At 41.8% G+C, this 22,095-nt stretch overlaps 1 protein-coding gene across 1 annotated transcript in view; it reads right to left on the bottom strand.

The window, feature by feature from the left end:
• The window catches only part of obscna (obscurin, cytoskeletal calmodulin and titin-interacting RhoGEF a), a 41,374-nt gene that overhangs the window by 11,576 nt on the left and 7,703 nt on the right, over positions 1 to 22,095 (bottom strand). Inside the window, exons 16-55 of the mRNA XM_040128572.1 lie at positions 21,561 to 21,827; positions 21,187 to 21,456; positions 20,594 to 20,860; positions 20,152 to 20,427; positions 19,447 to 19,713; positions 18,085 to 18,351; positions 17,200 to 17,466; positions 16,828 to 17,094; positions 16,371 to 16,637; positions 15,998 to 16,264; positions 15,376 to 15,642; positions 14,644 to 14,913; positions 14,184 to 14,480; positions 13,718 to 13,975; positions 13,224 to 13,490; positions 12,565 to 12,831; positions 12,061 to 12,327; positions 11,520 to 11,786; positions 10,860 to 11,126; positions 10,356 to 10,622; positions 9,841 to 10,107; positions 9,202 to 9,468; positions 8,604 to 8,870; positions 6,184 to 8,499; positions 6,011 to 6,083; positions 5,794 to 5,915; positions 5,589 to 5,701; positions 5,202 to 5,402; positions 4,947 to 5,029; positions 4,518 to 4,691; positions 4,194 to 4,353; positions 3,970 to 4,071; positions 3,549 to 3,713; positions 3,265 to 3,423; positions 2,887 to 3,064; positions 2,472 to 2,585; positions 2,156 to 2,323; positions 1,435 to 1,537; positions 1,206 to 1,335; positions 890 to 1,096 (exon numbers count right to left, since the gene is read on the bottom strand). Of these exons, the coding sequence (XP_039984506.1) occupies positions 890 to 1,096; positions 1,206 to 1,335; positions 1,435 to 1,537; positions 2,156 to 2,323; positions 2,472 to 2,585; positions 2,887 to 3,064; positions 3,265 to 3,423; positions 3,549 to 3,713; positions 3,970 to 4,071; positions 4,194 to 4,353; positions 4,518 to 4,691; positions 4,947 to 5,029; positions 5,202 to 5,402; positions 5,589 to 5,701; positions 5,794 to 5,915; positions 6,011 to 6,083; positions 6,184 to 8,499; positions 8,604 to 8,870; positions 9,202 to 9,468; positions 9,841 to 10,107; positions 10,356 to 10,622; positions 10,860 to 11,126; positions 11,520 to 11,786; positions 12,061 to 12,327; positions 12,565 to 12,831; positions 13,224 to 13,490; positions 13,718 to 13,975; positions 14,184 to 14,480; positions 14,644 to 14,913; positions 15,376 to 15,642; positions 15,998 to 16,264; positions 16,371 to 16,637; positions 16,828 to 17,094; positions 17,200 to 17,466; positions 18,085 to 18,351; positions 19,447 to 19,713; positions 20,152 to 20,427; positions 20,594 to 20,860; positions 21,187 to 21,456; positions 21,561 to 21,827 (10,745 nt within the window). The remainder of the gene's footprint in view (positions 1 to 889; positions 1,097 to 1,205; positions 1,336 to 1,434; positions 1,538 to 2,155; positions 2,324 to 2,471; positions 2,586 to 2,886; positions 3,065 to 3,264; positions 3,424 to 3,548; positions 3,714 to 3,969; positions 4,072 to 4,193; positions 4,354 to 4,517; positions 4,692 to 4,946; positions 5,030 to 5,201; positions 5,403 to 5,588; positions 5,702 to 5,793; positions 5,916 to 6,010; positions 6,084 to 6,183; positions 8,500 to 8,603; positions 8,871 to 9,201; positions 9,469 to 9,840; positions 10,108 to 10,355; positions 10,623 to 10,859; positions 11,127 to 11,519; positions 11,787 to 12,060; positions 12,328 to 12,564; positions 12,832 to 13,223; positions 13,491 to 13,717; positions 13,976 to 14,183; positions 14,481 to 14,643; positions 14,914 to 15,375; positions 15,643 to 15,997; positions 16,265 to 16,370; positions 16,638 to 16,827; positions 17,095 to 17,199; positions 17,467 to 18,084; positions 18,352 to 19,446; positions 19,714 to 20,151; positions 20,428 to 20,593; positions 20,861 to 21,186; positions 21,457 to 21,560; positions 21,828 to 22,095) is intronic.

Genomic DNA, 22,095 nt, shown 5'->3' with positions numbered 1-22,095 from the left:
AAATTTATCAATGTCTTTTCATGGGTGAGAGGAAACCTGGGAAATACAGTATGGTGTCTATGTTGAATGGTAGCCACTAGACTCCACTGGGCTATGGCAAATAAAAGCTTCTTTTGACATAGTTAGAAATAGTTATGGTTAGGAGGTTCTTCTCCAGAAGCAGGGGTTAAAGCGCCTCAGACTCAGCAGTAGTTAGTAGAACAGATGGAGTGAGTAGTGACACAGATTCAGGACATAGAGCAAAGGTTAGAATTGGTTGTGTAGGTAATAGGTCATAGATGGTTATGTTTAAGTATCGGTTTAGTGTATCTAAGGTCACTGTAGTCGTCTGGGAGAGAGGTTAACCACTGACACTTGCATTCAGCAGAGACCCAGACATTGTGTAACTTATGAAGTATGCATTGGCCTTCACCTGCTGCATGCATGATTTACTTAACTCAAATGGCAACAGTAGAAATGGAAAAATGAGAGATAAAATGTGTATATGTACTTTTTTCTCAGGCACACCACTATTTAATGCAGTTAATGGACTTGAATTAGCATTTGCTGTGCCGTGCAGATAGAAACTAGTTATTCTTTCTGTTTTATATTTTAGGCATTCATCTACAGGCTGCACTCCATGCCATAACCCTAGGGTATCTAGTGACAGCTGGTCTGGTAGTTGGACCTTCTTATGATGTGAGTGTGTGTGAAATGGGAAAAAGGGAAAATGTGAGTAAAATCTCAAAACGGTGCAAACTTGATCGAATGGATGAGGGAAGTGGTTGAAAGTGGAAATTGATGCAAATTGTTGTTGTTTGTTGGAAAGAGAAGAGATGTGATGCAGAATGGGGGACGGGATCTGAAGTGAAACTAGACAATGGCATGTGCTTCATCCCGTCTCAAACACAGCTGAACTGGCGAAACTGTGGCTCAGCCACATGAAAACCCGGTCACTGGTTTTCATCATGTGTGGAGGATATTTACCTTCAGCAGCTCTGCCAGTCCTACCTTTCGGAGTTAAGTCCTGTGGTTGGTCATTCTCAATGTCAGTCGGTGGTACGTAAACAGGGCATAGACCTGCCTTGCACTTGACACAGCCAAACTCATTCCAAAGCTAAACCAAACAAAACATTTGACAAACTGCATCTTAAAAGAAGATCTCAGACACTGATAATGCTAATTATCTTCATACATTGAAGGTTTTATGGATATGGGGTTTATACCTCACACTCATACTGTCCAATGTCTGCCTGTGTTGCACTGATGACCGACAGAGACAAGATTCCACTCCGAGCATCATTCAGGATTGAATATTTTTGCTGGTCAGTCAGCTCTCTGCCATCTTTCAACCACCTGCCAAAACCAAAAGATGGATGTGTTTGACATACACAATGACCAAAGAAATCACATTACAACCACTGTGGTCACAGTACATCTTCTTTTTGACCATACCTGATTCGCGGGAAAGGAGTACTGAGCGTTGAACAAGTGAAGTGGATATCCTCTCCTTCTATCAGACAAGCACTCTCCAGCCGACTCACAAATCTTGGTGGGGCTGGAGAGAGGAACAAATACATTAAATTGTCATCAATGTCCCTAAAATTAGAAATAGGCCAATAATGGCAGTTATAGTAGTAGTAATAGTAGTAGTAGAAGTAAATCAGCCTGCAGTAGTGAAAGTATTATGCAGTATGCAGTATGCAGTAATATTATTATTACAGCTGGAGTACAAGTAGTAGAAAATGCAGTAGCCATTATTGTACTAATAGCAACAAGAACAGTAGTACGTGTGACAATTGTAATTAAAAACGCACTAGTAGTAGCAAAAGTTGCATAATAGCAGTTGTTCAATAGTTGAACTAGCTTTAGTAGTAGTAAAGTTGTATAGGTAATTGTAATTGTACTATTAATACTATCAGTAGTAATAGTAGTATAGCAGTAATAGCAGTAGTAGAAGTAGTGGCAGTATATGTGCTTGTAGTAGTAGAAGTAATTGTAAGTTTAGTCACAACATTAATATGATGGAATAAATTATGAGGTCCCATATCTTTCCTGTGTTCCACTGTGACAGTGCACGCATTGTAGTTACAGCATTCATCTTCAAACACACACAAACACATCACTCTGGAGTAGCAGACTGCTCACGTGGCTCAAGGTGCACCCACAGACTCACCCTGCACCACAACCCTAGCCAGAGTACCAGCAGCGCCCATGCAGCTGGTAGCGTAGCAGGTGTACTGTCCAGAGTCCTCTGCAGTGAGACTGTCCAGGATGAGACTGCAGGTGCCAGACCGCTCTGCCGTGATGATGTGACGGGGGTCGTCCTCCAAAGGAAGGCCATCTGAGAAGCAGACATCAGATTCCAACCGTGAAACCATGACTTACAACAGAGTGTACCTGCTCAGTAAAAGTTACTCTGATAAATTAAGATGATAAAAGTCAGTGAATAAAAGTATGTTCTTATATATTTTAAAAAACCTTTTTCTGACCTTTGAGCCAGCTGACCACTGGTTTGGGTGATCCCGTGACCTTGCATGTCAGTTTAATTGTCTGTCCTATCTTTGTTGTGCAGTCAGACAACAGTGACTCGAACACAGGTGGGCCTGTTGACGCACACACAAATAGAGAAATTATACATGAAGCATTTGGTGTAAATGTTTGCCATAGCATGCCATAAAAATGTTGTGACCCTCAACAACTCTGAGAAAAAAACAGGACAAAAGACAAACCCTCAGTCCACCAGACACAATAGATAGTGGTTTCAGAAATAAAAGAGGTCAATGTAATCCTGCAGCTGCCATTGTAATTTTAAGGCTAGAACATAATGATGGAAAATAAACAGGAAAAGATTTGTTACTCTTATAATTCACTGTCAAACTTCACCTGGTGTTCGCATTTACTTACTGTTAGTGGGCAGACTGGAGCGTTGCTGGAGCTCCCTCACGTCCTTGAGCCAGGAGAGTTTAACCAGTGTGGAGCGGCCCTGCAGTGTATACCTGCGCACTGAGCCCCTGTGCTCATGCCACAACCCCCAAGACTTTTCATCTCCACCCACAGTTTCCTTTATTTCCACATCATTCAGCTGGGTAGAACACAAAAGGGAGGATGGGAAAGCCAAGGGAGTGGGGAGGTGAGGGCAAAATGTGGAAAAAGCAATGAGAGTACACTAAAGTACGGTAGTCGTTATCAGATGTGACAAACTGTGGTGTTAAACGGTTTCTTTTTTGTGTTGCCTCACCTACACAAACAGACGTTGTAAGAAATCAGGAGAATAGACGTTACCTTCATTTTGTTCCTGAAGGTGTAGGTGTCACTGTTAATGCGGGTGTCTCTCTTCAGTTTACACAGTACAATACATTCCTTGAAGAGAAAGACCTGTCTCTGGTGCCCTCTAGAGGCCGTCTTAATTTCTGGAGATTCCTCCCACACTGTAAAGACTCCCTGGAGGGAAGAAGGCAAGTGAAGACCATATGATGACAATACAGTATGTGACTCAGGATGTTCATATCAGGCCAAGAGCCCGTCCTGGAGTTTACAATGAAAACATGTCAGTCATCTGTAGTTACCTGTCGCACAGGCTCTCCCAGGGCAGTTAGAGGAGCTGGGTAGTTCTCGATGAGGGACACCTGGTGCAGGTTGTCAGACCTCCAGGGTAGACAGGACACCATGGAGAAGGCGTCCTCTAACAGACAGCAGCTCTGACCACTTTTGGCTTTGTTCTTGATTAACTCCTGCCAATAAAATTTACATTTACAACCCAGGCATTCAGCTCACACATTTTCAAGAAGAAACTGCAATGTGTGCAACAGCAGAACAAGCGTAAATGCTTTAATATGTTTAGTTGAAATAAGTATCCAAGATACAAATATTCCTATTTCTCTGCAATATTCCCCGTTTGGTTGTTAGTTGCAAGGTAAAGAAACAAACACAAACATAATTTAGTTTATGAACATGTACAAAAATGTGTAAATTAAATTGTGTGCTGACCTTCAGTAAAGCCTGGTAGGTTTGAATCCTCTCCACTGGTCGCTGGAGGAAGGTAAGGACATCCATGACAGGTGCGTCGGGCTTATCAGATTCTGTTAACTCCTGAAGTGTGATGAGCAACATATTAAAAAATAAAGAACATTAGATCAGTGCAATAATGCTGCTACTCAGCATCTTCGTTTCCACAATGTTCATGTTTAAATCCAAACAGATTTTCTGAATACTTTGAAATACTGTTGGGTAGCCTTGTCAGTGACGCAGGCTTCTGCTTGTGCTTGTCCCACCATGTAGTGAAGATACTTCTCAAAGTCTTCAGTGTGCTTGATCAGATGCATGGCCACATCATCGTCCGTGGCACAGCCTCTCAGACCGGGAAGGATGGACCTGGAATATTAAATAATGAGTTGCAGCATCAGTAGAAAAAGGCAGAGTGCATAAGGAGACTGGAAAACATCAAAATTAAAAAGTAAGGACTGAGAAAACTAAGAGTGAATGACATACAATATAGTACAAGTACAACACATTTCTTGTGTTTGCATGTGAATTACCTGTCATGCAGGAAAAAAATGTCCTTGATATTCCTGAAGATGTTCTCTTTCTGGTTGAGGATATTAACGGGGACGTGGCGACTAGAGTCCAGATAATTTAGCTGGTGAGAGGTGAACATCTTCATCTCCTTCACAAACTCTTCCTCTCCATCAACAAGGCCTTGGACCAGTTGGCTGAAGACAGAGGAAATTTCATTCAGATTGGACGTGAATCAGCAGTATCTGTTTTTGCTCTGAAATTTGTAACTAGAACAAATACGTTCTCCATAATTATATAAGGCCCCATAATGTAATTGTCCAAATACATGTAACAAATAACAATGAATGTAAATCCAATTCTGGTTGACAGAGAAGCCAAAAGTGGAGGGGTGCAGGAATATACTATTCATATCATTTAAAATGTCAGCATGTAATTGCAGAATAACGGACCTCAGAGCTCTCCTGTACTCTTCTCCTGTAGATCCTATTCCATCAAGATCCTCTTGAGGTGTTCTCATTTGTGGGAAGTTCTCCTGTTCAAAACAGCGGTCATGCATTTATTATTAAAAGCCTTTTTATTTTCTTTACATAATGAATTTAATGTCCCAGTTGACAGCACAAAATTGCAAACTTAAATGGTTAATATTTCAGAATGCAACATGTTTACTCAGCACTGGAACTGACATCTGGATTTATACATCCTACCTTTCTCCTCTTCTCCAGGTAGGCTGGACACACCCATCCCTGTCGAGCAGGGTTGGTTTTGGTGGGTTTGGTCCTCACCAGCCATCTGTCAGGATGAACAGAATCCAGGACCTCTACAAACTGGCCCTCCTTCAGAATAAAACTGTCCTTATTTCCGCTGTTAGGACTGCAGTCAGCTCGAGCCACATACATTTCAAATGTCTGAAAGGAAAAAAAGCGAATATATTGCATAATTTATGTCTTATAAAAGTAAGCGTGCAATACTAATTTATCAGATTGTGACTTAATCAAATCACGTTCGTTACATTTATATTTATAGACCACACAAAAATAGGCCCATAAATACAGTATATACATCCAAGACAGAGCAAAATACCCAAAAAATACCTCTTGGCTATCCTCTTCCCCCTCTGACTCTGATCCAGAGACGGTACTAGCTAAAGGTGTGTGGGCACAATGGTGCTTTGGAGATGGTGTCCTCATTCTGCCTTCATGAGCCCCTAAGAATTAGAGTGGAAGACAGCTTTAGTATAACTGATAGGAGACTAAAGAAATAGTAGAGGAAACAACAGTGCAAATCAACATTGCTTACCTTTGACCTTCAGTAGTTTCTTAGGAGGTTGTGGAGCAGCTGTCTCTTCTTTATCTCTTCCGACCTTTATCTCGTCTTTATCGTCCTTTGGACGTACTTGGTGTTCTGGTTGTGGTACTTCCCTGTGACAATATTAAAAATATTTTGTGTACTTTTAAATACACATTCAGCAATTAAATTCAGATAATAAAACAAATCATTTCCTCTGGACTCTGACCTTGGAAAGGCAGGGCCAGTTTCGACAGGTTCAATTATATCAGGAGCTGTGTCATAATCCGAGGGGCTTGACACTGTTGAAAGCAGAAAATCGTATGTACTATATTATAAATATAAGTCCAAGCGAGTCCATAGTTTTTGTCGTTACACCTAGGGTATAAGCAAGTTACTCACTGGAGCTGGCAGCAATGAGTGATGATCCTCTCCTGTCTTGTAGAGTCAGTGGTGTATCCTGCTCCGTCAGGTTGTAGGCCTCCCACAGAGAGATGCTCACACTTTCTACATAGTTCGCAGCATCTGTAGCTGAAGTGGGTATCTGTGCTTGAGCCTGAGGCAGATACTGAGTCTGTGTTTTGGCCTGGACCACAGGCTTTAGCGGGGCAAGATGCAGAGGAGTTATGGCTGCAAGGGGTGGGTGTACAGGCTTCTGGGCTGTCGGAGCAGGCTGCTGAGGCTGCACTACTGTTATGTTTCCATTGTAGGAGGTCACGCCAAACTTATTCACCACCTCACAGGTATAGATTCCACTGTCATTGGTGGTCAGGTTTTTGATCACCAGCGTGCAGACACCATTCTCTGTAGTCTCAATACGGCAGCGCTGGTCATGAGTGATTTGTTGGCCGTTTTTCAGCCAGCACACTGTGCTAGGTTTTCCTTCTACAGCACACACTAGAGTGATTGTATCATGAAGATTTGCAGTCTGGTTTTTAAACACCTCTTTAAAGACAGGTCGCATGTCTTTGCGGGTTTTGTAGCCTTTAAAGGCAGCCTGGATCTTGACTGCAGCCTCTTGCATTTGTGGTTCATCGTCAATGCTGATGTCAAACTCTGGTGGAGCGTCCCTGGATGGTTGTGTCTTCTGGAGTACATGAATTGGAGGAAGACTAGAGGGTTGGGTTGACCCCTCAATAAAAGAGCCAATTGGTTGGACTCTGTTGTGGTTCACTGGTATCTCGGTCAAAGCGTCTGAGAAAGTCTCATCTTCAGAAATATAAAGAAGGGGAACATTTTCTTTCATTCTCATTGTCTGTTTTTCTTCCTCCTTTCTCATTGGCTGGACTACCAGTTTAATTTCCTGATCAACTAGGGGTTCTTTTCTCATGGGTTTTACTGGTTGTTTGATCAGCTGTTTGGTGTTTGCATCTTTCTCTGCAGTTTTTACAGGTTGCCTTATTTTCTCAGCTATCTCAGTGTCTGTTGTTACTGATGGTTTTCTCTCAAATCTGGGTTTCTCTTTAGCCTCTTTTTCCACGGGCCTTATTGACTCTTTTATTGGCTGATCACCCGTTGCTTTCACTACACCTCCTGTCAGCTCTTGTCTACTTTGATCTGTCTCAGTATCCCTGGATAACTGTTTTTCCATTCCCCCCTTTGCTTTGCTTTTCATTCTCGCAGGTGGTTTTGGAGGGGCAGATTCAGCCTCTATTTCTGAAGGCTTTTCTGGTTGTTCTACTGACTGTTTGTCCAGGTGATTTACTGATGACACTTGCTTCAGTGGCTTTTTCTCTCTATCTGCATCTGCGGACAACTGTTGTTTCAAACGGTCTCTCTGTGTATGGTCTTCCTCCGAATCATTTATTGTAATCTTTAATGCTTGGGGAATTAACTCCTCAGTTTCTTTTAAAATATACTTGATTGGTTGCTTTCCCTCTATTGTCTTTCCTTTAGATCTTACTGGTGGTTTTAAAGGCTCCTCTTCTGTCTTGTCTACTGAACCTTCCTTTACTGTAGACTTCACATCTTGTTCCTTTATTGTTTCTTTTCCGATGAACTCTTCTAGTGGTTTCACAGGCCATTTTTCATCCTCGCTGTTCTTCCACAGGAATGTTCCTGGATGTTTCACCTTCTTCTCAACTTCACTTGTTTTCTCTGAAGGCTTTCCTGGCTCTTTTAAGCTCTGTTCAACTTCATTGTCCTTTTCCGGACAAATTAATGTCCGTTTCTTTTGTTCAACCACAGTGTCGCTCAGAATCCTCTCTGACTGACTTACTTTAAGGTCAGCTTTAACTAATTCCTCCAGATTCCTTCCTGGTCCTCTCTTCTCCGAGAAGACTTCATTTTCTGTTCCAAAAGACCTACCTGACTCTGTGACCTTCCTGTCAATCCTGTCATCCTTCTCCAGTAAGCACACTGATTTATCAGCTTTCTTGTACACCTCACTGTCTTTCTCTTTATTCCTCTCCAGTTGTGTTACATTCTGTAAAAGATCAAAGTCTTTCTCCATAGGCTTTACAGGTTGGATTCCCTTTGGGTCTTCATTATTCTCTTTCAGCATAGACTGTTTTAGATCCAAAATTGGCTCTACATCTTTTTCTGAAATTGTGATAGATGCTTTCCTATGTGCTCTTTTTTTGGGCTCTGGAGGAACAGGTTTGACCTCTGAGAGGCCAGGTTTCTCATTCTCTTGAGTAGGAGTTGTTTTGGAAACAGTACCCTTTACCCGAGGTAATATCGTGGGAGGTTCTGCCTTTGGTGGAGTAGAATGTAGTGCTAGGCAAGAGAATGAGAAAAAAAAATGTTGACAACTTATTAATGTGCAGTGGAAGTTTGACCAAAAAAAAAAATTAATAAACAAATTTTGTTGATTCACACACCTTTCACTGCCACAGTTGCAGTGGTCTCTGCGCTTCCTGCTTGACATGTGTAGCTGCCACTGTCCTCAAGTTTGAGCTCCTCAATGTGGAGCTGGAGGAGGCCGCCATCCTGCTTCATCTCGTACTTCCTGCTGGCTCTCAGAGGCAGTCTGTTCTTCTTCCATTGTACTGACAGCCCAGGTTTAGACACCTCACAGCACAAGGAGACTGTACCTCCCTCCTCAGCCTCCATACTTTGTAAGTCCTTCTTGAAGAATGGAGCGAGCTCTAGGGAGGTGGTACAGAACAGACCAAAATATTATTTAAGACAGCACCAGATAAGCTGCCAAATAAGATCTGTAAATATATTTAGTTTTCAGGAGCTCTGTGAAACATTGTCAGTGTCTTTACCATGATAGAAATGGTGACTAAGACATTACCAGATTTGTCAACCTACATGTTCCTTACATGGTATTTGCTTTGTTAGAACTTATAATGAGTCCCAGAAAGTTCAGTCAATCACAAGACAGTACTAGACTGACAATAACATTACTTTTCTTTGGCTTTAAACTATGTTTTTATGGTAAAATTTGCTATGCACATTTCCAAATTCACACACCTTTCACTGCCACAGTAGCAGTGGTCTCTGCACTTCCTGCCTGACATGTGTAGCTGCCACCGTCCTCAGGCTTGAGCTCCTTGATGTGCAGCTGGAGGAGGCAGCCATCCTGCTTCATCTCATACTGCCTGTTTCCTCTCAGTGGAACCTTGTTCTTCTTCCATTGCACCGACACTCCAGGCTTAGACAGCTCACAGTACAGGGAGGCTGTACCTCCCTCCTCAGCCTCCACATTTTGTAATTCCTTGTAGAAGAATGGAGCGAGTTCTAAGGAGGTGGTACAGAGCAGACCAAAATATTATTTAAGACAGCACCAGATAAGCTGCCAATAAGGCATGAGTGATTTGTCATGAGTGATTTGTTGGCCGTTTTTCAGCCAGCACACTGTGCTAAGTTTTCTTTCTACAGCACACACTAGATCTGCACTCTGGTTTTTAAACACCTCTTTAATTTTTTTAACTAATATACATAGTTTTCACAGTTTGAATTAGCTTAAATTTTATATGTGCTTGACAGTTCACACAATAACATATAAGTATTTTAAATTTTGAAAAAATGTATATACTCCTATCACAAGAGCTCGATAGATGAAATACTACAAATTTCAATGCATGCAACACAAGACCAACAAGCGCACACCTTTCACTGCTACACTTGCAGTGGTCTCTGCACTTCCTGCTTGACATGTGTAGCTGCCACTGTCCTCAAGTTTGAGCTCCTTGATGTGTAGCTGTAAACAGCAGCCATCTTGTTTCATTTCGTACTTCCTGTTTGCTCTCAGCGGCAGTCTGTTCTTCTTCCACTGAACTGGCACTCCAGGTTTAGACAGCTCACAGTACAGAGAGGCTGTAGCTTCCTCCTCAGCCTCCAAACTTTGTAATTCTTTTTTGAAGAATGGAGCAAGCTCTGCAAAAATAGGCATGGATCAGAAAAAATCATAATTAGACATTTGAAGTGGAATTGAACAATAAAACCTAACAAATGTGGATAATGCATTACCAAGACTTTTCAACCAACTTACAATGCATATGGTGGAAATGCTGTAATAGCAACTTAACACACCGAGACAATCTCAAGAAAGAACGCTCAGTTTTGTTATGTGGTTAAAAGCATGCAAAGGAAACACTAAATTGTTCACTACCAAAGTCACACACCTTTCACTGCCACAGTTGCAGTGGTCTCTGCACTTCCTGCTTGACATGTGTAGCTGCCACTGTCCTCAGGCTTGAGCTCATTGATTTGCAGCTGGAGAAAACAGCCATCCTGCTTCATCTCATACTTCCTGCTGGCTCTCAGAGGCAGTCTGTTCTTCTTCCATTGCACCAACAGCCCAGGTTTGGACAGCTCACAGCACAGGGAGACTGTACCTCCCTCCTCTGCCTTCAAGTTCTGCAATTGCTCTTTGAAAAATGGTGGGAGCTCTGGGAAATATAAGAGGGTTGGAGGGGCCAAAATAAGCAGTAGAGATTATGTTAATGTTTTTGTAGTCTACTTGTGTGATAGTGGTGTTTACTCCATATCATATCAAATCATACTGATTTTGAGGAAAGTTTACATTATCACAAGAAATAACTGGACATTTACTATGTCTAGTTTTCTTTGATTTAGATATTGCTGACACTGTAACAGTTGCCATATACATCTCAAAATTCACACACCTTTCACTGCCACAGTTGCAGTGGTCTCTGCGCTTCCTGCTCGACATGTGTAGCTTCCGCCATCCTCAGGCTTGAGCTCCTTGATTTGCAGCTGGAGGAGGCAGCCATCCTGCTTCATCTCATACTTCCTGCTGGCTCTCAGAGGTAGTGCGTTCTTCTTCCATTGCACCGACACTCCAGTCTTAGACAGCTCACAGGACAGGGAGGCTGCTCGTCCCTCCTCAGCGTCCACACTTTTTAATTCTTTCTTGAAGAATGGAGGGAGCTCTGGGAAAATAGGAGTGGGCAGGACAAAAATTACACATCTTCACCACATGTCACCACAAAAAGGCAAAATAGTCAATTGTTATTTTATTATTTTAGCATAACAGTATGTGCAGTATTTGCATTTCAAAGCAGGTCCAGAGAGTAATAGGAAGATAACTAAAAGTTACTGTAATTTACGGTAATATGTGGGCTTGACTACATGCAGTACTGACACAAAAATGTGCCGACGAAGTTACATTTGTGAACATTTGGGTGGGAACTTCTATGTAGGAAAATGTAAAGAGTTTCAGAGAGTTCACACAATCACACGAAAATACCTTAAATGACTAATACATTACTGAGAGTTTTCCTGATATAGTCAAATTTGCTATGCACATATTCAACTTCACACACCTTCCACTGTCACTTTTGCAGTGGTCTCAGCACTGCCTGCTTGGCATGTGTAGCTTCCGCCGTCTTCAGGCTTGAGCTCCTTGATGTGCAGCTGGAGGAGGCAGCCATCCTGCTTCATCTCATACTGCCTGTTTGCTCTCAGGGGCACCTTGTTTTTCTTCCATTGCACCGACACTCCAGGCTTAGACAGCTCACAGTACAGGGAGGCTGTACCTCCCTCCTCAGCCTCCACACTTACTAAGTCTTTCTTGAAGAATGGAGGGAGCTCTGCAAAAATAGTCAAGAAAAAACAGCATCATACATCTATAATGTAAAGGGAACAATGCTCGAAACCTCACCAGAACAGAATTTGTAACTACTTTTTATGTTTTTGTCAAACTCCCTATATTCTAAGTTGGTGGGCTTATAATATAGCATAGGTAAGATAACATAATGACTACCAGATAGATCAGAGACAACAGGAAAGTGCTGCACATTAAATTGCATGCAGCTGTTACACTAAAATGTTCTGAAACAGTCAGAATTATCCAAATGGACACACCTTTCACAGACACAGTTGCAGTGGTCTCTGTGTTTCCTGCTTGACAGGTGTAGATTCCACTGTCTTCGGGTTTGAGCTCATTGATGTGAAGCTGGAGGAGGCAGCCATCCTGCTTCATCTCATACTTCCTGCTGGCTCTCAGTGGCAGTCTGTTCTTCTTCCATTGCACCAACAGCCCAGGTTTGGACAGCTCACAGCACAGGGAGACTGAACCTCCCTCCTCTGCCTTCAAGTTCTGCAATTGCTCTTTGAAAAATGGTGGGAGCTCTGGGAAATATAAGAGGGTTGGAGGGGCCAAAATAAGCGGTAGAGATTATGTTAATGTTTTTGTAGTCTACTTATGTGATAGTGGTGTTTACTCCATATCATATCAAATCATACTGATTTTGAGGAAAGTTTACATTATCACAAGAAATAACTGGACATTTACTATGTCTAGTTTTCTTTGATTTAGATATTGCTGACACTGTAACAGTTGCCATATACATCTCAAAATTCACACACCTTTCACTGCCACAGTTGCAGTGGTCTCTGCGCTTCCTGCTCGACATGTGTAGCTTCCGCCATCCTCAGGCTTGAGCTCCTTGATGTGCAGCTGGAGGAGGCAGCCATCCTGCTTCATCTCATACTTCCTGCTGGCTCTCAGAGGTAGTGTGTTCTTCTTCCATTGCACCGACACTCCAGGCTTAGACAGCTCACAGGACAGGGAGGCTGCTCGTCCCTCCTCAGCCTCCACACTTTTTAATTCTTTCTTGAAGAATGGAGGGAGCTCTGGGAAAATAGGAGTGGGCAGGACAAAAATTACACATCTTCACCACATGTCACCACAAAAAGGCAAAATAGTCAATTGTTATTTTATTATTTTAGCATAACAGTATGTGCAGTATATGCATTTCAAAGCAGGTCCAGAAAGTAATAGGAAGATAAGTAAAAGTTACCGTACTTGACGGTAATATGTGGGCTTGACTGCATGCAGTATTGACACAAAAATGTGCCGACCAAGTTACATTTGTGAACATTTGGGTGGGAACTGCTATGTAGGAAAATGTAAAGAGTTTAAGAGAGTTCACACAATCACACGAAAATACCTTAAATGACAAATACATTACTGAGAGTTTCCTGATATAGTCAAATTTGCTATGCACATATTCAACTTCACACACCTTTCACTGTCACTTTTGCAGTTGTCTCAGCACTGCCTGCTTGACATGTGTAGCTTCCGCCGTCCTCAGGTTTGACCTCCTTGATGCGAAGCTGGAGGAGGCAGCCATCCTGCCTCATCTCATACTTTCTGCTGGCTCTCAGCGGCAGTCTGTTCTTCTTCCACTGAATCGGCACTCCAAGTTTAGACAGCTCACAGTACAGAGAGGCGAAACCTCCTTCCTCAACTTCCACACTCTGCAGTTCTTCCTGGAAGAATGGAGGGAGCTCTGCGAAAATAGGAGAAAAAGAACTGAGTTGAGGACATTTGGTGTAAAGAGAACATTACATAGTATAGTTTGACAAATCTAATTACGGTTAAGGAAAGCAGGCGTAATAATTAGCATTCCGATGGAAAAAGGAAGGTAACAAGCTAAATTTTACAGTATCTACATCTTGTTGATCGGAAAATAACATTAATTAATTAGTCTCTTAAAGAGATTACTTCCATTTTTACCTGTTACAGTAAGTTTGGCACTGCTCTGCATGTCTCCTGTATCACAAGAGTATATGCCAGTATCCAGGGGCTCCACATCATGGATAAGCAGTAGGTTGACTTTTCCCTCCTTTCGCAGCTCATATTTGTCACCATTGCAAAGGGGAATATGGTTGCGTCTCCAGGTAACTGGGGAGGTGACGTCAGAGATCGTGCAGGACAAAGTGGCTGTCTCTCCCTCCATGATCACAACGTCGTTAGGCTTCTCCTCAAATAGAACTAGAATTTGAAATCACATGCCACTTTAGAATGATAATAACATAAAATAAAGGAGATACACTGTGTTTGTTAATACATGGAGCAGTAAGGATATATATGGTAAGTGTTGGTTATCTGATTCAGTGGAAATAAATTCATTACGCTGTGGAAGCTGATCTGTATTAATACAAATATATTTCTTTCCTATATCTCTTATGTTTCTGCTCACCTTTGGGCTTAGGAACCACTAGCAGATGTGCAGAGGTCCTCTCATCCCCAATCACAAATGCCACAGTGCCTGTCTCCTCAGGTGTTGTCATGGTGAGGACAAGTCGGTGCTGGCGAGCCTGGCATGTCATCTGGTTCATCTCGTTCCTCTGCAGAGGGCTGGAACCTAGCCACCAGACACCTTCACTCACGTCCGCGTGGCTCAGCTCACACACAAACACTGCATCCTCTCCTGCTGTCACCGTTACATCTTGCAGCTCTGTAACAATCCGCACACGCTCTGTGGAGGAAGAAGGAGCTAGATACAGCTGGCTTTTTAGAGATGGTATCTGATATATTTACAAAAACTTAGCTGAGAACAGCCTATTGGTTCTTTTCATGCCACATTTCTTGTAATGTAAATAAATTAGCCATATATATCAGTCAATAAGGGTTGAAATTCTACTGTAGAATCCACCCACCCCTCACGATCAGCTTGGCGGTGGTCTTCTTGCCTCTGGTAATACAGCAGTACTCTCCAGCATCCTCCAGAAGCAATTTCTTGATCTCAAGATAGTGTGTGGGGCCTTGCTTCTTTAAAATGCAACGTCCCCCTTCTTTCACCACAACGTTGTCCTTCTTCCAAGTGACAGGGACATTAGCACTGGAAACTTCACAAGACAGCAGCACAGATTTCCCTTCCATTACCACTTGGTTCTCCAGTTCCTTCTCAAAGAACACCGATGCTGCCGCTGATAAAAGACAGACAGGAGATTATTACGTTACAAAAGTGGAATTTCAACTCAAAATAGTAAATAAGGAGTTTATTTAGGGGTTAGGATCAGAGTTTAGTAAATGTTGAGTAAATGTAATTTAGTCAGCCAATTCATGTGGAATAGGTTTATTACAGGGTTTATATTTAGCCTGAAGAGTCATATAGAATCAAAGCTTAAAAGTTAAGGGGTTGGAGACGGTGCTGTTCAACTTATGACAGCTTTGCAAGTGGATAAGCATCCAAGTGCATTTTTAAAAGCAACAGAAATCTAGTAAAATAGACATGTCACAGCAGAACACAGAGATGCACAGGAAATACTACGAAAAAGAAACCCAGCAACAAAAAGGGTGCAACTTAACAAATGTAAGTTTCAAATTGAGATTTCAGGTGTTAACAGTGGCTTGGTGTAAGAAACAAAAAATGGGAGCATGTTGAATACCTCTCACGTTCACTTCAGCTGTTGTCCTATGCTCTCCAAAGACACAGCTGTACTGTCCAACATCCTCTGGCTGGATGTTTTTGATGTGCATCTCAGCAATCTTCCCTTTCAGCATCATCTGATACCTCCCTCCATGATAGAGCTGGTCCTCTGCCCTCCACCACTGCACAGGCACCCCGGCCCTGGACAGTTCACAGTGAAGGGACACGTTGCCTCCTTCGGGGGCCTCCTGGTTCTTCAGACCCATTTTAAAAGTGAGGGGAATAGCTGTGGGTTTGGGGTGAAAAGTCAATTTCATGTGTTTTGAGAGCAGATAAAACAGGCCCTTTTTCTACGGTGAAAACACCCAGGAGACACAACTAATTAAACAATAAAATAAAGAATATATAAAATTAGGAAGCCTGAGAAAATTTCAATGGCTCGGGTGGGGTGGTATTTTTTTCCTTTTGCTGTTTTCCTTGAAAGATAATATTTGCCTACTTTTGCTCCCTTTTAAATTCAAATGCATATCTTTAAAACCTGCGTATTCACAAATCTAAATTTCTGTCTTTTCTAAATTTTCTTAATTACTGAAAAGAATGCAAAAACACACAAACATGTCACATTAACAATGTTCCCTTACGTGTAATGGTAACGTTGGCGGTGGTCTTGACATCACCATAGATACAGCAGTAGAGTCCACTGTCCTCCAGCTGTGCATTTTTGATGGTCAGCTCCATGATGCTGTTTCGATTTTTAATCTGGTACTTGAAATTATTCTTCAGAAGCTCTTCTCCTTTCCTCCACTCCACAGCAAGGCCAGGCTTAGATAACTCACAGCTCAAAGTCACGCTGTTCTCCTCCTCCACCTGCAGGTTCCTTAACTTCATCCTGAACATGATGGGAGGAGCTGCAAGGCGAGGGTCCAAGGAGTGGTTATTTCCTTTTAAAATTCACGAGTAATTCATAGCAGTTATTTCATTAATTGTGTTTTCAGTGCAAGATCTCTATCCTACCCTTGACACTGAGCTCAGCAGTCGATTGGCAGTCTTCAGTCTTGCAGGTGTATTTCCCAGCATCACTCTCCTCCACGTTGTTGATGATCAGTTTTGTGAGACGTCCCTCCTGTTTCATCTCATATTTGTATCCAGGTTTGAGGATGACTCTGCCTTTCCTCCAGTCCACTGGAGCTCCAGGTTTGGAGAGCTCACAGCAGAAAACTCCTCTATTGCCCTCCTTCACTTCCAAATTTTCAACCTCTTGCTTAAATGTCACAGGGAGAGCTGAGAGGGAAAAAAAACAACAAATTAAGCAGAATCCAAAACTGGAAATAACTCCTTTTGTAAGATTTCTACTTACATCTGCCATGTTTTTGTCATATGATATACCAAGTCTATCTCACTGTGGTTTAGACACAAAATACAGTGTCTTTCCCTGTTATTTTTCATCCATATCGGTTGTAGTGAAGCATACCTCTTACTTTGATGTCAGCTGAAGTTACAACAGCGCCAACAAAACAGCAGTACTCCCCAGCATCTGTGAGAGTTAAATGCCTAATCAGCATCTCAGCCACCCTGCCCTCTTGCTTCATCTGATATTTTTCTCCCTCCTTCAGAAGATGAGCATCTCTCCTCCACTCCACTGGGACTCCTGGCTTAGAAAGCTCACAGCGCAGTGTCACAGTGCTCTCCTCCACAGCTTCCTGGTTCTTCAACTTCTGCTTGAAAGTCACTGGGATCGCTGAGGAGTGATAAATCAGACAGACATTGAAAAATACAACGGAAAACATGCAAATTACCAAAGCATAATTATGTTTTCTGTTTCATAATGTATAATGGCTCCAACCAGTGATGATGATGGTGGCAGTAGTTTTTATGTCTTCACAAACACAGCTGTATGTGCCACTGTCCTCAGGCTGACTTTTCCTAATGAGGAGCTCCAATGTCGAGCCGTTCTGCTCCATCTGGTATTTCTCTCCGCTGGTCAACACATTGTCTCCTTTCTTCCATTGCACAGGAGTAGCAGGTTTGGAGAGTTCACAGCAGAGAGTCACCCCAATGCCCTCCTGCACCTGAATATTTTTCAGTTCTTTAAGGAATTTGATGGGCCGTTCTGGAAAGGACCACAAGAGGAAATTTTAAAATGATTGAAAACATGCCAATAAATATCCGTTCTGTTACTCTCTGTTCCTGATGGATAAGTCTCTACAGTAGATTACACAAATTTCATGAAAATTTTGACAATTTCTTCCTCTTGCATTGACACATTTTATATCTCCTGCAGCATCACCACTGTTTTCTTTGGAGTAAATGCTACTAGAACTGTAAGGTTAGCAGGTAAAGTGAGCATATAGGCTAAACAAAAAAAGAAAATCAGAGACAACAGCATCCACAGATATGCAAAAGTTATCAAGAAAGAGGTGACAACAGAAGCCAAGTGCGATCGAAAAGATATCACCAAAATTAAACAACACCACTGGATCCTTTGGACCACTACTTTCAGAGAACTTTGTGTTTTATATTAGTCTTCAAAATTCTTAAATAATGAGATGTACTCTAGACCAATTGTGCAAACACAATAACAACTCTTTACTTATAAATTCAGCTGTATTTACATGTCGCATGTTTATATTTTACTTTTTGATATACTGTGTGGTCAGGAGGCCCTCGAGTACTTGCAAAAGCACTAAAACAACAAAATGTATCCTACTAGGTTTAATGCAATACTTACCATTCACCATGATCCTAGCTGTTGTCCTCTGTTCTCCACATATACAGGTATAATCTCCAGCGTTGTCCAGACTGAGCTCCACAATCTTCATCTCCACCTGGAGGTCCTTCTTCCTCATCTGATACTTGTCTCCATTCTTCAGCAGCTCACCCCCTCTCCTCCACTCCACTGATGGGGCAGGTTTGTTAAGCTCACATCGCAGAACAACACTGTCGCCCTCCGTCACCTCCTGATTAACTAGTGGCAGCTTGAAACTTGGCGGTAAACCTGTCAACAGCCGAGAACCAGACAAAAATGTTTAACTACATGTATGACAAATTGAAAACCTCCTTAAAAGCTTAAACAAGTAAGTACTATAGTTAAAATTAATGATCTCATTAGTGATTGATTAATAAACTAACCAAACAAGAACAAGGATACAACCTAGAGCTGAATAGGAATGGATAGAGAACCAGTACAAAGAAATTACCCACCTAATCTCCTCTGCTTCAAAATAACTAAAGGAAAATGGTAACATGGTAACAACAGTCTAATCATCCAACATAAGAATGACGAGAATAAATATTCTGCAGTGATGTAAGCAACATGGCAGGTATGCTTACAAGACAAGTCATGCTCGTAATCAAACTTACTATTGCATTTGGGTTGAAAAGTGGACACTGATAATGGATAATCCACTATCAGTGATTAGTTAAATCACCAAAAGACAAGTTTTGTACCATGTAATATTACTTACATGAAAAACACTAATGCTACAGATAATACTAATGCTAGAGTTTAGTTACAGAAGTTCATGGAATGGATCACATTACAAACTACTGTCTAAACATCCCGTATGATATGACTCACAAAGTATTGTTTAGCCATAATCAGGCTGTCAAACCAGATGACTCGTTAAGCAAAAATAGACTCTCCATTAAGGTTTAGTGAAACTACAGTACAAAATGGAGGTCACACAGTGCTAGTACCTACTGGGCCTCTTTTAGTTACCTCCGCCAAGAACGTTATGTGATCATGTCACCCATGTCTGTCTATTTGTTTGTCAGCAGGATTACACAAAACCTATTGAACTGATTTGTATCTAACTTGGTGGAGGGATGGGGCACGGGCCAGCAAATTTAAATTTTTTTTTCCATTGAAGTCTTGTGTATGTTGTTTGACGTTGACCTTGGCGGAGGTCTGCGCTCTACTGGGCACATTTCTAGTTTTTATTGTACTATTTCAAAGCTGACCTCTTTGATGTCTGCGCTCAGGTGATTCTGTTGAATACATTTGGAAAATTTACAAAAGGAGGAAAATAATGCTTTACAAAATCAGGAATCAAAAATTTAGGTGAGAATTTCTGACTAGACCTTGTCTCACCTTGGACAGTGAGCTCAGCAGTTGATTGGCAGTCTTTAGTCTTGCAGGTGTATTTCCCAGCATCGCTCTCCTCCACATTGTTGATGACCAGTTTAGTGAGACGTCCCTCCTGCTTCATCTCATATTTCTCTCCAGGTTCGAGGAGGACTCTGCCTTTCCTCCACTCCAGCGGAGCTCCAGGTTTGGAGAGCTCACAGCAGAAAACTCCACTGCCCCCTTCTTTCACCACTAGGCGCTGGATCTCTCGTTTGAATGTCACAGGAAGTGCTGTAGTAGGTGTAATAAAAATTATTTTATTCACCCTGCTGTTTCTGAATGAAGGTTATGAATCATAACTTAAATTCTGTGAGCCAAGGCAGAGCCATCTTCAAGACTCTTTGGGCTTTCCCCATTCACTCCTTGGATATTGTTTTTGCAATATGAAGAGCAAACACTTACATATTTCTTCAGCCTCTCCTTTTGGAAATAATAAGACTCACATTTTGGTACCATGGGTATGTGATTTTATGCATGTTTGTAATCCAATGAGATTAAAAATGACTAGAAACCTTGAGAACACAATACTTCTAAAATTACACAGGTTGCGTAATTTGCTTTTGGATTGATGATATGGAACATATTAAAAAATATAGAGTTTTAAAAAATCATATCTTTGTGGCCAGAGACTAATGTGTTCTTGTTGGTCTTTGCCTGCTTCAAACTTACGTTTCACTATGATTTCTGCTGTTGTTTTCTCTTCTCCTGTGATGCAGCTGTACTGCCCTGCATCTTCTGGTTGGACACTAAGAATGGTCATCAGAGCTGTCTTCCCTTCTACTTTCATCTGATATTTTCCTCGAGATATCTCCTCAGAAAGCACCTGTCTCTCTCTCTGCCACTGCAATGGGACTCCCTTCTTTGACAGCTCACAGCGTAACGTCACACTGTTCCCTTCTTCAGCCTCCTGGCTCTTCAGGCTCACTTTAAAAGTGGCAGGAACCGCTGTTGAACCAAACACAGATATTGTTTATACATGGAAAGCAGAAGAATACAAGCAATAATATTGAAGAAGCATTTTACAGGTAGCTCAACAGACTTCTACAAAAAAGTCAGTGAACAAGTATGCAGCAGAATAGCATCACTATACACATCAACACACTGAGCATACCAATAACTTTAACAGAGGACTTTGTCCTCTGCTCTCGGCACACACAGGTGTAGATGCCACTGTCCTCCGGCACAGCATCTCTGATAGTCAACTCCAAGGCAGAGTCCCTCTGCTTAATCTGGTACTTCTCTCCATTCTCCAACAGGTCTCCTCTGAGCCTCCACTCCACAGGGACTCCAGGTTTAGAGATCTCACAATACAATGTGATGTTGTGTCCTTCCTCAACTTGGACGTTCTTCAGCTTTTGCTCGAAGGTGATGGGAAGAGCTAAAAGGCGACATTACAGTAAGGTGATGGAGAGGAATTGAATAATTTCAGCCCTTAAAAATCAAGTAACGGTGCATACGTAATTATGCTAATTTGCTTTGAAATTACAGTGCTCTTTGAACCAGTCTAAGGAAAATATATTCAATTTAGCAGCTTACTGAATCAGAGAGTTAATTACTATCATATTTCTCATTCTTAAATTCTCAGTTCTGCACTGGCTTGTTCTCGTATGCAGACCTTTTGTATTAATATTACTCCCGTTCCCCTTAAGTAAACAGATAAAAATAGTAGAACATTATAAAATACTGTTAATAATACACCCCTACCATTTACAGTCAGAGTTGCAGTGGTCTCTATATCTCCACAGATGCATGTGTAGATATCGCTGTCCTCAGGTGTCACATCAAAGATCCTCAGTTCAATCAGAGTGTCTCTCTGTCGCATGTGATATTTCTCTCCATTCCTAATGGGTTCATTCCCCCTCTTCCTCCACTCCACAGCATGACCAGGTTTAGACAGCTCACATCGTAAAGTCGCCGTGTTGCCCTCCTCGATCAGCACATTCCTCAGCTTCTGCTTGAAGGTGACCGGGAGAGCTGAAGAGTCATGGATTACCATAGATTTAGATTTGTAAACTTTGTTTGTTAAAATTTACTTAAAACCCATCAACCTAACAGTCTGTTGATAAATTACTTCCTACCAGTGATTTTGACAGTGGCAGATGTCATCTGATCAGCACACACACAGCTGTAGACCCCACTGTCCTCAAGCACAGGCTTCCATATCAGAAGCTCCAGTGTGGTCTCCCTTTTCCTTATCTGGTACTTGACCCCATTTTTCAACAGCTCATGCCCTTTCCTCCATTCTACTGGTATTCCAGGTTTGGACACCTCACAGCGCAATATGACGTTGCTGCCCTCCTCTGCTTGCATGTTCTTTAGATGTTGTATGAAAGAAATAGGAATAGCTGGAAAGCAAGAGATGACATACAACATTTTTTTGATATAATTATTAGGGGGCAGGTGAAAAGCGTAAAGTTTTGCAAAATATTTCATGGCATTTGTTTTGAGATACTTTTGCACCAACCAGGACTTCATCAGGGCTGTTAAGCAAATAGTTCAGATGTTGAGGTACTGTAAGATGGTAAGAGTAGCTCATCTGTAGTGATACTGTATTATGGCTGTACCATTGGAACTTAACTAAAACACTGCAAATCCGTAAAATATTTTGAAAAC

This window comes from Xiphias gladius, chromosome 6 (genome assembly GCF_016859285.1).
Source record: "Xiphias gladius isolate SHS-SW01 ecotype Sanya breed wild chromosome 6, ASM1685928v1, whole genome shotgun sequence".
In the NCBI taxonomy this organism is placed as follows: domain Eukaryota; kingdom Metazoa; phylum Chordata; class Actinopteri; order Istiophoriformes; family Xiphiidae; genus Xiphias; species Xiphias gladius.
Note: the sequence above shows the minus strand (reverse complement) of the source record. Positions and strands in the feature narration are given on the sequence as shown.